Source organism: Physcomitrium patens, chromosome 3 (genome assembly GCF_059467195.1).
Source record: "Physcomitrium patens ecotype Gransden chromosome 3, ASM5946719v1, whole genome shotgun sequence".
Taxonomy (NCBI): Eukaryota; Viridiplantae; Streptophyta; class Bryopsida; order Funariales; family Funariaceae; genus Physcomitrium; species Physcomitrium patens.
Genome location: NC_143412.1, coordinates 21942451 through 21955919, shown reverse-complemented (window position 1 = coordinate 21955919; position 13469 = coordinate 21942451). Strand labels below are relative to the sequence as shown.

The following is a 13469-nucleotide window of genomic DNA, read 5'->3' as shown; positions in this document are numbered from 1 at the left end:
CTCAACGATTTTCAGTAAGGGATACCAGAGACATACCTTGTTTGGTGCTGATCAACGATTGTGGAGTGTGACATTCATCGATGTGAGGGACTGCTGCGCTCAGAGTTTAAGCACGCAGTGCACTCAGTTAACTCTGTGGTGCAGGCAACGAAGCCACTGTGCCTTCTTTAGGCAAACGCTAAGAACATTTTGGCAACAAAAATTCATGTTCTATGTGCATGGAGTATATTTCAACATGTGACATAAGTAGGAAAGGTGGGTGCTGTACAGTGTTCATTTCCACCTTAAATGGAACATCTCAAGTGGGCAAGAACACTGTACTGTGTGAGTCGCGTTAACACATTGGCCTCTACAGATGTAACGTGTAAACCCTGATGAGCAACAAGATCTGCATGTCCATTGCCTCTGAGACTAAGAAGGCAAACCAGATGAAAGACTTAGTTGATAATCTAAGGCAAGTAGCTGAGCCAGTGGGAATTCGAGATCTGCAATTTTCTGTGAATACTCTTCAGTGTAAGTCTGTTGACTTTCAACCATTCCATTGAACATCTCCTTCGTCCTGTCACTTTCTTAATAACTCCCAACGTACCTCGCACTCTATGAGACTTCATCCTGATGAAAGGTCCGATTGCAGCAACATCCCCCCCACCCACCTCTCAATAGAACAGATTAAATGGAAGAACCTCTTATCTCAGCGTCATCACCAGTTAAAGCTGACAATGCCCTACCTGTGGACTCTTCAACTGTACCCCTGGTAGCATCTGTTTGATCGGGTACAGGCTTTGTTCTTGGCCTTTGAACCTTGTTATGAAGGAATGCCATAAGATCCAAATCAATGCGCGGAGTAAACTGCTTCAATGACCTTCGTAGCATGCTTTGTTCCTCAATAGACAACCCTAAGATGAAATTTAATACTATGGTTGGATCGAATTGGGAGTAGACAGATATAATACCCGCAATAGCTGCCTCCCTAAGCTTTGCATTTTTATCGTTAGCTAACGGAGCAAGTTTGGCAAGCCAGAGTTTAAGTAGACCAGTTGAACCTGTTCCAGAGCCATCGTTTGCTAGTCTTGCAAAAGCAGCAATTGCGAACTCAATCACTGTCATTCTGGCCTTCGGTATACGTTGCTCATCAATCGAACGCAGTAGTGGCAGCAGCAAGGTGTCAATGGTATATGTGTCACCGATCGTCTCCAAAGCCGATAAGCCAAGTTGGCGGATGGAGTCTTTAGAATCCACTAGCCTTGCAAATACAGATGGTAGGGTCCTCTCCAAATATGGTTCAAACATCCTTCGTGATGTCCGCACGAGCTCTATCAAGGCCGAGAGGGCTGCTTGTGTTACTCTCCAATGAGGGTCATCCAAGTGTGTAGTGAAAAGCTTCATCATCCGATCAAAATTCTGCGCCACTTCTTGTGAACCTTTAGAGCCTTGTTGTAGCAACTTTTGAATGTACGTAAATGCAGCGACTCTTGCAGACCAATCTGCGTTAGGTCCCAATCCTTCAGTTAAAGCATCATTCAAAGACATCACCCCGTCCATGTAATTCAACATTTCTGCTTGGGGATTCAGACCTCCAGGTTGGTGAATATTTCCCCCACTAGTACATTCTGACGACTTTCCAGACGCTGTATGTCTCCAGCTTATCCTGTGGGACAGCGATCCGATGCTGGAGGATGAATCTGCGATTCGTAGCTTTTCTATGTGAACATCTAAAATTGGATTCTGCTTGATTTCCCTGTCCATGAAACTTCCCTCAAAGACGTTGTAGCAAGGCGTTTCAGTAGATGACAAGACTCGATTGGCACCTGGGGACCCAACTGAAGCCCCTCCAACCGTTGCGTTAAGGATTTTACTTTTTATTTCCAGACTGTTGTTCTCATGCTCCTCTTCTTTTCTATCCTCTAAACCGGCAGATGCGGGTATGGTAGTGGACGAGCCAGTAAAACTGCTATAGCCAGAAACTTTAAACTGTAGTGCATTGCAATGACAGGATGCAGGAGCAGATGCGGGATGTGGTGGGTCGCGAGCAGACGGCGAATCAGCGATTACTCGCATGGTTCCTGTGGGTGTAGGTGCATGAATTTCTAGATAACTCCCACCGGCTGCAAAATAGATGTAGGAAAGATCAGAATCTGGCACTCGGAATACGTATACTTTGTTGCGAATGGTAAAATTCAACTAGACTACTTTTTCGTGCTACGAACTTGGTCTCTTTTTTTTTTTTTTAATTTCTTTTTCTTCTCTTAACCACATCAGCAGAGCAAAAAGGAAGAACTCTCATACCTATGCGTCCTGGTGCATAAACAACACCTTCAGGGGAATCGACGCCCTTGGACGTTGTATCGATAGCGTTCAGCTGACTGGCTTCCAGCATCTTCTCTGGGATAATATCGGAGGATATGTCAAGAGATTTTCTTAGCAACAGATTTGAAGCAGTTGATGGTTCAGAACCGGGCACTAAACGTTTACTCCTATCATTTGAAGTTTCTCCCTTCAAAGTTTGTACTGAATGAACAGACATTCGGGTCGATCGCCGCAGCTGATTAAATTCGTCACCCCCCAAATCCTTCGCAGGCGAAAACAAGTATCGTCTGTTTACTTCTTCGTCATGATAGAGCTACAAATCACAACAGAGATAGCTTTAACTTGTCAATTTTTGGGTTTTCCCCGGGATACTAGTTGATTAGAATATGATCTACCAGCAGATGTGTAACTCAGAATGCCCACCTTTTGAACTGCAGGGTCAAGTAATGAGAAAACTCGGCGTGCACGGTCTGGCCATAATTTTGAGTATACTTGGTAACACGCCCTTGCATTTGAGCGAACCTGCAGAGGAAAAAAGTGCACATCACACGAAGAAGCTGATCATCCTGGTCAGTCATGTCAAGATTTAAAGTGGTTCTTATGAAGTGTTTTTATGGAATAACAAATCGAACCACTCAACATGTGAGATCACCGTGTTACAAAATATTTTTACTTAGAAATTATCCAATTCAGGTTGCAACTTTCAAAATTGAGATGGTTCATGCCTCAGCTACAGCATCAAGAGTGCAGCATCTAATCAATTCCTGATAAAGATCAGAGATTCGATGAAGCTCTGGAGAATCCCCCCACTTCTCAAGGACCAGCAAAGCATAATTACAACACCTGCGAATTTGATCTTCGTCATTGCTTGCTTACAACTATAAATTTAACGAACAATTCTTTTACGTGGACAGCATTAACTAGGTTTTTAACATCGATTGAGCTTTAGATAACTTACTTTGTCCGCAAAATGGCATTTCGATCATGCTTTGCGCACTCGATAATTCGGGGAAGTACACGTGCCACGCGGCAATTCTCTAGCATCTACAGGCCGCCAGTATCGATCAGTGATGATGAACCAAAATTAAAATCATACACAGAAAGGGTACATGGAAAAGGGTAGGAACGACTAATTTCCTCTGATTGCAAGAAAGGACTAACCGTTTTTATGCAATGGTCTGCTGATTCTCCAATTACAAGCACAGTAACTACAACAGATCTGAAAAGAACCTGTAAAGGAAATAAATAAAGCGGTTGTTAAACAGAAGTAAACTAGAATCAATTAACACTTCAAAAACAGGACAAAAGCAAAGAAAAACTTCGTGAGGACATAGCAATTCTGACTCACTAGGTGAAAATTTCAACTCACAGGTATGAATACTTCTGCAAAGGACTCAAAATCGATTTGAAATTGCTTCGAAAGCAAATTCAGAAGTTGACATGCCTGGACAAACGACATAGGCCATATAAATATGAGTAATTTTGTAGGGTAATTAATTTAAAAGCACGACGAGAAAATGGTTTCCGTGTTTGGCAGGTATCAATCCTTAAGGATGCGAGAATGAACGCTGGGTTTTTCAACCAGGGACGACAATCTCAATCCAAATTGGTGCTGGCAGAAAAGTTCATCTGGTGTACTCTACAAGTATAGACTTCAACAACATAAACTTACGACAAAGACAATGAGAAACAGAGCCCCAAACAATCAAATTAAGAGAAGAATCAGAGAGCATCAGAGAGCATCAGAGAGTAACAGACCTGCTTCACAATGCTAGAACGCCGATCTAACAATTGACCGCTGAGAGGACCTGTAAAATTCTTGAAGAGCGTCAAAAAGCACCCGAACTCCACAGCACCTGCTCATCCATTTGATCCTTTTCTTACTAGTGTACAAGGTGATGGTTGCCCATATTTAAAGTTGCGTCCCCTATTTCAGAAGCATGTGGATCTGTTCATATATTGAAATATTAAGAATTTATGAGATTCTTTTTTTTTTAAAATGAAAAAGGTCGGATTTTTGTTAAGAAAGCAAGTTCTCACAAGTTGGTTAGAAGATTTTCAATACCTTCAGAATTTTTTAAAAACCAAGGTAATGTAATAAATACCCAATAATACGTGACATATATTGGTCAAAGGTAATTCAGGTTTGACAGTGGACCTCCAACGATAATTCCTTCCAACTTCTGCATAGCTGCCATCCGAACAGACCACTCCTGTTCAGCTTTGAGCAAGCTGACAATTTTGTCCAACTCCTTCGTCAGCTCCCTCTCAGAAAATACTTTAATAGGACCAACGGGTTTATCATTTCCTCCACTTCCACCTGATGCACACGACACAAGGCCCAATCTACAGTCAGGTCAAGACTAAAATATAACGGCATCAAAAGAAGGGCATCTGTTAAGACTCAAAATTATTACTTCAGAGCTTACCTCCCAGGTGGACATCAGTAGAGAGCATTGATTTATACTTCGGACTGCATCGCCTATGGGGTCGCTGATTTCCTCCAAAATGACAGACTTTTGTTTCCACATTGGAGTGAAGAATTGGGGATACAGGACTGTGGCAAGAGTTTCGGTGGTTACTGCGACCTACGCCACTGGTAGTTGCATGCTCATTGTCTAGCTGCTTGGTAGGTTCTATCCTATCAAACCGGAAAGAAATTTCCTTCATCTACAGAACACAGAAATTTTTATGAAATAATTCTCAGTAAAATGAACTGTTTAGAATAATAAACTTTCACGACTTGTCACAGAAAAAATTGCCCTAGATCCAGTTATTACACAAACTAACTTGACAGATTGCTGGAGGGATTGAGGTGATCGGTGAATTGGAATTCGATTTCAGTGTAACATTTGGTTTTACATCAGATGGTATATCACTCAAACTACTTGAACTCGCATGGGCAGTAGAAAGAACTAGTCTAAAAGGCTCAAGAACCTATATACACACACTAGTATATGCGATGCTGTCGGTCTGAACCTGAAAAGTGGGTGTAGAAACAACACCAGAAAAAGAAGATTATTCAAAGAAATAGCCTTAGTTTGAATGGTCAGGAAACTGGCTACCAGCGCAGGACGCAAATGATGTCGTTGAAGTTCATCCTTGACATTCTGTCCACCATGCCGATACATCTCCTGGAGAGAGATAATGTGTAAGACAATGTGTGTGAATGATGTAATCACATGAATTTCTGCTCTCGCCTCACCAAGCGAAATGTCATTTTTCAAAAACATTTCACAAAGACACAAATTTGCTGTTCTTGTAGTCGCAGTTCAACTCACCACCAACTCTGCACAACATAAACACCTCGAGGCGATTTTTTTATCATACCTCTAGGCAAACCAGTGCTGCCTCCCTCACGTTGCTATTGGAGTCTTCCAATAACTGAAGATTCTGCAGATGAAACAAAACAAAATGAAATATCTTAGGAGATGAAATGGCAGGGCATTGTTTAGAATCATGATGCTGACTCCAGGTAATTTAAGTTCTACCATAGACTCTACAAAATTGACCAAATGAACATGTACTTTTGTTTACTCACGGTTCATGTAGCCAAGTCCTGAAGCGTTATCTAACTTCATTTCTAGCATCTCTACTCAAGATGCGGGTAAATATCGCAGTAAAGCTTTGAGCAGCGCGCTTACCGCTGGCAAATGCATTCGCTGGAAATGAAAACCTGTTGAAGAAAACAAATTGAAAGCTGATGCTATAGTGTGAGCAAACTCTTCGCGCACCCTCCAATTTTTATGCGTCCAAGCGTAACTGCCAGCTCTATCCGCAATTATGGAAGGTGTCGAAACCTGAAAGTCACAATGTGAGGGATATGTGTTGTTCAGCGTCATTTTTCTTTGTCAGTTTCAAATGCTCGGACGACCGTTGCGCTTACAGACGCAGTGATGAAAGCTTGCAACGAAGTTAAGGTGGCTTGCAATCGTCATTGAAGGCTAATATCAAGGTTAATTGTCTGTCATGTTCAAACCATTGCGCATAGTCATGAGTTCGTGAGGAAGTAAACACCTCCATGAGAGCCAATAGAAGCCTGCGGCTCGCATCACGCACAGTCTGCTTGTTATCACCTAAACGCTCCACTACAGCTGGTACCAGTTGATTGTAGTGAACCCTCAAATATTCCCCAGACATGACTGCCGCCAACGTTAAAAGATGTAGCGTCCCTTGACATACTTTGAAGTTGTTGTCTTTCAGGAGGACGGTCGAGGCGTCCACCAAAGCCATGACCTCCTTTTCTGACAGGCTCTTTTGACTTTGTTCCAGAAGTCTTTGCAGTCTCTCAACTCCTGCTAGTCTGTCTTTCGTGTCTCCCCTTTGAAGCTGCTCAAGTGCTTCATCCATTGTCGTGAATGGCACACAACTTCAACACTCGAGTCTAAGGACGCAGGCTTTTCATGAATGGGCTCATAAATTCATGCACAGTCCAAACGGGGTTATGTATATTCTCTTCGTCGCACACATCCAACTGTCGCCCAACACTCACTCCACACTCCGAAACACCACTGCCTCTATAACCATGCATTCTACCCCTTGCAGAATGATTTCTCTAGGGCTTGTTGGGTGTGCACCATAGAGGCGTCCATCAACTCTTAAAAATCAGTGTGTCAAACCAGGCTGCTTGTAACTCTGCTCTCTCCTGTGAGAATCCATTTTCACCCTAAAAAGAGCTCCAAACTCCATTTAACACAAAAGCAAGAGCGAAAATAACCTCTGCTGCAAACCCGTCTGTAACAGATCCGAACAGAGCTAAAAACCAAGCGTATTGTATGAACATGCGACAACTGTACTTCGGATGTAATAATTTCATGCAACGCCAAGCCTAAGTGAGCAATTCCTCACTGCAGCGCCAATTCCTACAAGACGAAAAGGAATGCGGCCAGAATAATCATCCAGTTCAATGGGGAAGGAATGCAGAGCCATAGGTGGCCGAGGGTATTGTTTCGTGAGGATGTCATGAGAACGGAACATCTTTACCCTTCCTCAGTCAAAAATCACGGTGCATATCCTAAATTCACTGCAAAGACCAGGTTCTTACCATCAAACCCCAGGGGACCACACTGCATGCACCTCCCCAATGCACGAGAATATCACAACAACAACAACAAGAACCTCAGAGACCATACCAATCAACTCTCACGCAAACACTGCAACCAAAAAATGTTTTTACCACACCCTCATCAATTATCACCAACACAAGTGTCACATCTTCAACAAAACCACCACGGTACCATCAAACTGACCATCGGAACGCCCTCCGACCATCGAATCCACAATTCAACTACATCCCACTCTCCCATCACCCGGTTAAGTATCAATAGACTCAAAACGCAAAACCAACCCGAGTGCATTCCCCACACATTACACGACACTTGTGGTTACATCATTTACTTCACATCCATAGCAGGAGTATGGAAACCACGATGTGAAAAAATGAGGGCAAAGTGTGGAAGATGGTGAGGAAACACAGACAGAGCAGTGCAGTAAATAGAAGAGAAGAGAAGAGAGACAGAAAGAGAGAGAGCGAGAGAGAGAAGAGGCAGTTGTCCCATCTGGATTGTGGGCTAAGATGCGTTGCCCAGCGGGATTCGGTCCCCGTGGGATCAGTTAGGATTGCATGACCACAAATGTTGCTGACCGTTACCCCCTTTCCTCTGTCACTTTTTATTTTTATGGTTACTTTTTGTGATTCTATTCTTGCCAATACTTTGCATAATAGTCTAGTAATATATATGATCTTGTGATTTGTCAAACTATTTTTTATTATTAAGATATTTCTCTAAGTAAGTGAAATTTAGTTTTTATTTAAGATCTCAGTCTGAACTTGGTCAAAATTAGAACTGGAATATTGGGCATTGTTTCTTTGTTTCTAAAGCTTAATATGTTCATTTTTTAAATTATTAATCCTTACTAGTATCATGATTAAGAGATTTTTTTAATGATTTCTTGTTTCATTTTTTTTTACAAATATCTTATGAGTTCTAAAAGCTTACTTTATTTAAGGATAATATTTTGTGAGGTACTTCTATTTATAAATAAATAAGATGCTTAATTTTTTTGAGGAGCATAATTTTTTATATGCAAATTACTTGAAATTATTTTTGATTAATTAAAATACAGAAATAAATCTTAGATTAATTTCTCTAAAATTTTATGACAAAATAAACTTCTATATAAGAAATATCTTCTGTATATTTTTGTACCAACACACAAGTTCTTTTTCATTATATATATTGGTTTATTTTTGGTATTTTTAATCTCAAGTATGTCCAACAAATTATCTATGTTCTATTGACACTCGTTAATAGAATTATTTGTTGTTTAAATTATTATTATTTTCATGCTTCTCCATTATACTTAAGTAAGTAAAAATAAAGAGAAGTAGATTGAAATAGATTAAACTAACAATGTCTTCTTTGAGAAACATCAAAAAAGCTTTTAAAATATAAAATAGATCTATAAGTGTATCATGTGACTACTTAGACTTCTACTTGAAGTATCTTACTTCTAAAAAAAACTACTATGATAGTATCATATAACTCAAATACTTGGCCTATAAGCCTTGTTATTTTTAAGAAGCTTCTACATTTTATTCTTCATTAATTAGTATACATATATGCAAGACTATGGCCATATAATATCATACTAATACTTTTTACTTGTGCCAAAATCTTGGTTTAAGGCTCCCTAATTCCCTATACTTAGCATTGGTTACTTTTATATTTTAATTTCTAAACATTCTTCCTATTAGATTTATTTTCTTAATTTTACAATAATATAATATTTTTTGATAAATTTATTTAGATTAATGTTCTTAAATATTTTATAAGATATGAAATATTATAGTTTGATGTATCTTAATAAAGAATGAAGTACCTTAATTTTTTTAAATCATTAAAATAATATCGAAGCTGTAGATTATTTTATTTTAAATAAATAATTTAAAAATTATTATATTATTATTATTTTTCCTTCTACTTCTAATTTTAAGTAATTCTTTTATCTATAAGAAAAAAGTAATGTTGTGTATTTTAAACTTTTGAAATACAAGAAAAAACTTGATGCCAATAAAAATAATTAATCTTATCATATAGAGTATATAAACATACTCCATAATCTTGACTTAAAAAGCAAAACAACTATAACATAAGAAATTCTATTATAATCAAGACAAATTTTAAAAATTAAATTAAATTAAAGAATTATCTACAATAGAAACTATAAAATAAAATTTTCATATGACATTAATTTGTAAAGTACTTGTATAATTGACTAAATCTTTTCTTTATTTTATAATAATAATTAAACTTATAAACTAAAACACATTTAATTTGTACTTCTTATTTATTAGATTTTAAAATCTTTCATTTTTTTTTCTTGAAGAAGAATTTTCTACACATTAAAAGGTTTATTTGTGACACAAAATTAAATCAATGCATGTAAAAATTGTACAATGTCAATTTTTTCTTTTTAAGATTTTATCCACAAAACCCTTCTTCAAAATTTACTTGTAGAAGATGATAATAATATTTAATAAATCCTGCGACGGAAGATTTAGCAAATCGTTTGTCAGAGCTACATGCAACAATGAAGATACAATTAAAAGAAGTTCAAAGATGGCAAAAGACTAATGTGGATGCCTATCGCAAGGAACAATTAGAATTCAACATAGGTGACAAGATATGGTTACTTTGTTGCAATATCAAGACTACTTATCTTTGTGATAAGTTGGACTATTGTAGGCTTGGATCTTTTTCTATTTGTGAACAAATCAATTGTATTGCTTATTGATTATATCTATCGAAGTCTATGAAGATCCACCTTGTATTTTACATCTTCTTTCTTAAGCCATATAAGACAGTGAATATTTTGGGAAGAAGACAAATGCCACCTTCTCCTATAGAAGTGGATAATAATCAAGCGTTTGAGGTGGAAGAAGTCTTAGATTCAAGGCGATGCCGGAATAGGTTGAAATATCTTGTTCATTGGTGCGGATATGATATTAGTAAACGCATATGGAAGCCATAAAAGAATCTTGCAAATGTAGCAAAGAAAGTTGAAGCTTTTTATCAATGAAATCTATCAAAACCAAGATGAAGAATAACAAATATTTGCTATAAAAGAAACAAGATCAAAAGAAGATAACATTCTATCTTCTATCTTTCTTTGTAACTTATGTATATTTGTAATGTTAAGGATATGGAGAACCAACAACTAGCAGATTCAACTCAAGGGCTTTTATTTGTAGACTTATCAGGTGAAACATTACGATTGTCATAACCTTCAAGACGATGAAATCGAGATGAAGATCCTCAAAAATGACATGTCCTTTCTCAAATAGATGGCAAGATACAATGTGTTTGGTACCACGACCTTGGAAGAGACTCCCACTATTTGGTGATTTTATTAGAGGTAGAAAAAACTTGTGACGGTATTCCAAATGATTTATTTCAAAGAAATTACAAAGGCATCAACAATGACTAAATAACACAGTGGTCTTCTTACATTGGTATGGGACAATATTGATGATTGAGAAGGCCTATCAACCATCTTCGAAGAGAGCTAAGATCGGAGTATGTGGCAAATACAATTCGTTGCAGCTTGGACTTCTTCAAAATATGAAGACCGCTCCTTGTAGAACTTGTCCCTATAAAGGGGGATAATATCACGGATATATACATTTATCTCAATAATTATTTATATGATTAGGTAGAACTAGGTAAATATAGATTAATTTCATAAAGTCTTTTAGTGAAGCTTCTTAGAAGCTTCATAGATGCAGTTTTGACTTTAGATGTATTTGTAGGTTGTAAACTTGGTCAACAAGCTAACCACATGTTGGTAGCTTGTGGAACAAGTTAATTCTGCATAATAGCTTGTGGAACAAGCTTACCATGTAGGGCATACATAGATAACTTGCCTTGCAATTTAAGACATGTGGCTAGCAAAGTCAACATGTTTTGGAAGTCTTATAGGACATCGCCACATAGTTCGTAGTTAAGAGTATATATGGAGGCAAGAGTGTAGCCTTCTTCACTCTTTTCAACGCCGTTCTAGTTCTTAGTCTTGTTTCAAGACTTTCTAGTCTTGTTGTTTTTGGCAATAGCTATTCTAATTAATATTACATTACCTTTGGAATCACTTTCATGTCTCTTCAGTGACACAAGAGTATATCAAGGATTCTCTTTCTTTGAGATTCATGTCCTTGATACACATATGTAATAATTATTTTGCATTTAGTCAAAAAAAATTATTTAAATAAAAATATATTTATTTATATCTATAAAATAATTTAAAAATATAATATTAAATAATATATTTAATATTATTTTAAATTTTAAAATTCTATGGCATTAAATATAAAGTTATATGAATAATTTGAATAAGAGATTTTGAAAAGATAGAATTTTATACAACCACCAAAATTATTAACTAAGATATATATATATATATATATATATATATATATATATATATATCATAGAATTATATCATAGAATTTTGTTATCTTATTTTACCTTAAATTAAAATAGAATTATATTTTAAACTCAAATTGCATTAACAATTATCATCAATATAGAATAACTATAAGATGTTAAAAATTCTAAAAAGAATGATATTCTTCTATGTTATTTCTATGTCTACTTTCTAAGTAATATTTTTTTATAATCTATGTTTACTTTCTATAATTAATCTTTTAAGCCATTTTTTTGTTAATTTACTAATTATATATAATATTTAAAATTATATTAATAAAATATATTTAAATAGATTCTAGTAATGATTACATATTATTGATTTTGTCTTTAATGTAATTATAGAAAATAATTGGTACAAAATTATAAGTTTAATGAATTATTAATCATATCTAATTTTTTTAAAGATGTTATAGAAGAGTCTATTTACATATATTGACTTTTAAAGTTTTAAATATTAAAATTAGATACTAAAAATAATAAATTATGAAAATATTTATTGATACTTCATTTTTTTTAAAGACTTTACTTTATTCAGAAATATGTTATTCAATACACTTATTCTAATTTTTACTTCTTTTTATTCAAAGTTATAAAAGAAAAAAGAAAAAAAAAAAATTACCTCAGATTTATAGAGATTTCCAATACTAATTTCAAAGTAGGAATTTCAGAAATCTTAAAAGAATTGAGTTTGAGTTTTTATTCTTTTCTTTTTTATTTGTGAATGAATTGTTCATAGATTTCTACTAAAAGTACAAGAAATAGATTGATTTTTTTAAAGTATTTATATTCAAAATTTGTAATATAAAAGTTTTTGCACTAGTAGATTGGTACATGGTAGAATAAACTAAAATTTGAAGTGCTATATATGGTAGACTTTGGAATGGGTGGTTGGAAAAAAAAATGAAAGAAAATTTATTAAAATAGGTTAAAATTTTCTTGGGCTATATCAAAATCTATTCATGTGCCATTAAAATATTTCTCTTATATTTATAGTTATATTTCTTTTTATTTATTTGTAAAAAAAATGAAGTACTTGAGCTAAGATATGCCAATCTAGAGTTTGAGAGAAACATGTATGTTTTATTTATTGTAATATATATATATATATATATATATATATATATATATGTATATAGATCTTTCACCCAAAATGTTGAAGTAGAACATCACATTGCCACTCAACAAATGTGTCTCTAGTAAGTGTACAAAATATGGTTGGAGCAAGGAACTAGAGGTGAACAAGTCCATGTGATCAATCACAATATTCTACAATTTCTAATGATCAAAATACAATCATACCATAAATTTGTGATATTGGTGTCAAAATTAGACGAAAAAAACTTGCTATATGTATGTCACTATTCTATTTTTCAGCAAAAGGGAGATATATATATATATATATATATATTAATGCATTCTGTTACAATACACAATAACATTTGTTGAGTCTACAAACACAAGCAAGTTCAAAGTGCATTTTTGCAAATCTAACATGAAACCAGAGTGGTAGATTTTTATTCTAGTTCCATGTTAAAACCATGTGACAAAGTTGAATCTTCAAGTTCAAATCCATACAAACATCCTAGAATGTGTCGAAATGGGAAAACTCATAAAAATAAAAATAAAAAATCACAATATGATTTCAATTTTGTCCTTTTTTTTCCCCATCTAGTATCA

General features: G+C 35.5%; 1 protein-coding gene across 2 annotated transcripts; it reads right to left on the bottom strand.

Annotated features, from left to right (window-relative positions):
* Positions 1–187: 187 nt before the first annotated feature.
* On the bottom strand, positions 188–7831 carry LOC112279872 (CLIP-associated protein). 2 transcript variants are annotated; one of them, XM_073532514.2, is made up of 14 exons: positions 6325–7831; positions 5952–6107; positions 5638–5700; positions 5373–5441; positions 4737–4977; positions 4466–4627; positions 4066–4163; positions 3677–3751; positions 3469–3537; positions 3266–3351; positions 3033–3150; positions 2731–2829; positions 2287–2620; positions 188–2105 (listed from the first exon to the last, which is right to left on the bottom strand). In XM_073532514.2, exons 1-14 carry the CDS (start codon positions 6655–6657, stop codon positions 670–672), a joined length of 3339 nt encoding a protein of 1112 aa, XP_073388615.1. In that variant the 5' UTR covers positions 6658–7831; the 3' UTR covers positions 188–669. The 2 variants fall into 2 exon arrangements, with proteins under 2 accessions (XP_073388615.1, XP_073388616.1); XM_073532515.2 differs by having other exon boundaries at positions 2287–2569.
* Between the last annotated feature and the right edge of the window lie 5638 nt (positions 7832–13469).

Excerpts from the sequence above, each read along its gene's own strand:
- LOC112279872 (XM_073532514.2), bottom strand. The coding sequence starts at position 6,657 with ATGGATGAAGCACTTGAGCAGCTTCAAAGGGGAGACACGAAAGACAGA. Across the intron at positions 3,538-3,676 it reads TTGCAGAAGTATTCATACCT|GTTCTTTTCAGATCTGTTGT; the intron begins GTGAGTTGAAAT and ends TTTCCTTTACAG. Across the intron at positions 2,106-2,286 it reads TTATGCACCAGGACGCATAG|CCGGTGGGAGTTATCTAGAA; the intron begins GTATGAGAGTTC and ends TCTATTTTGCAG.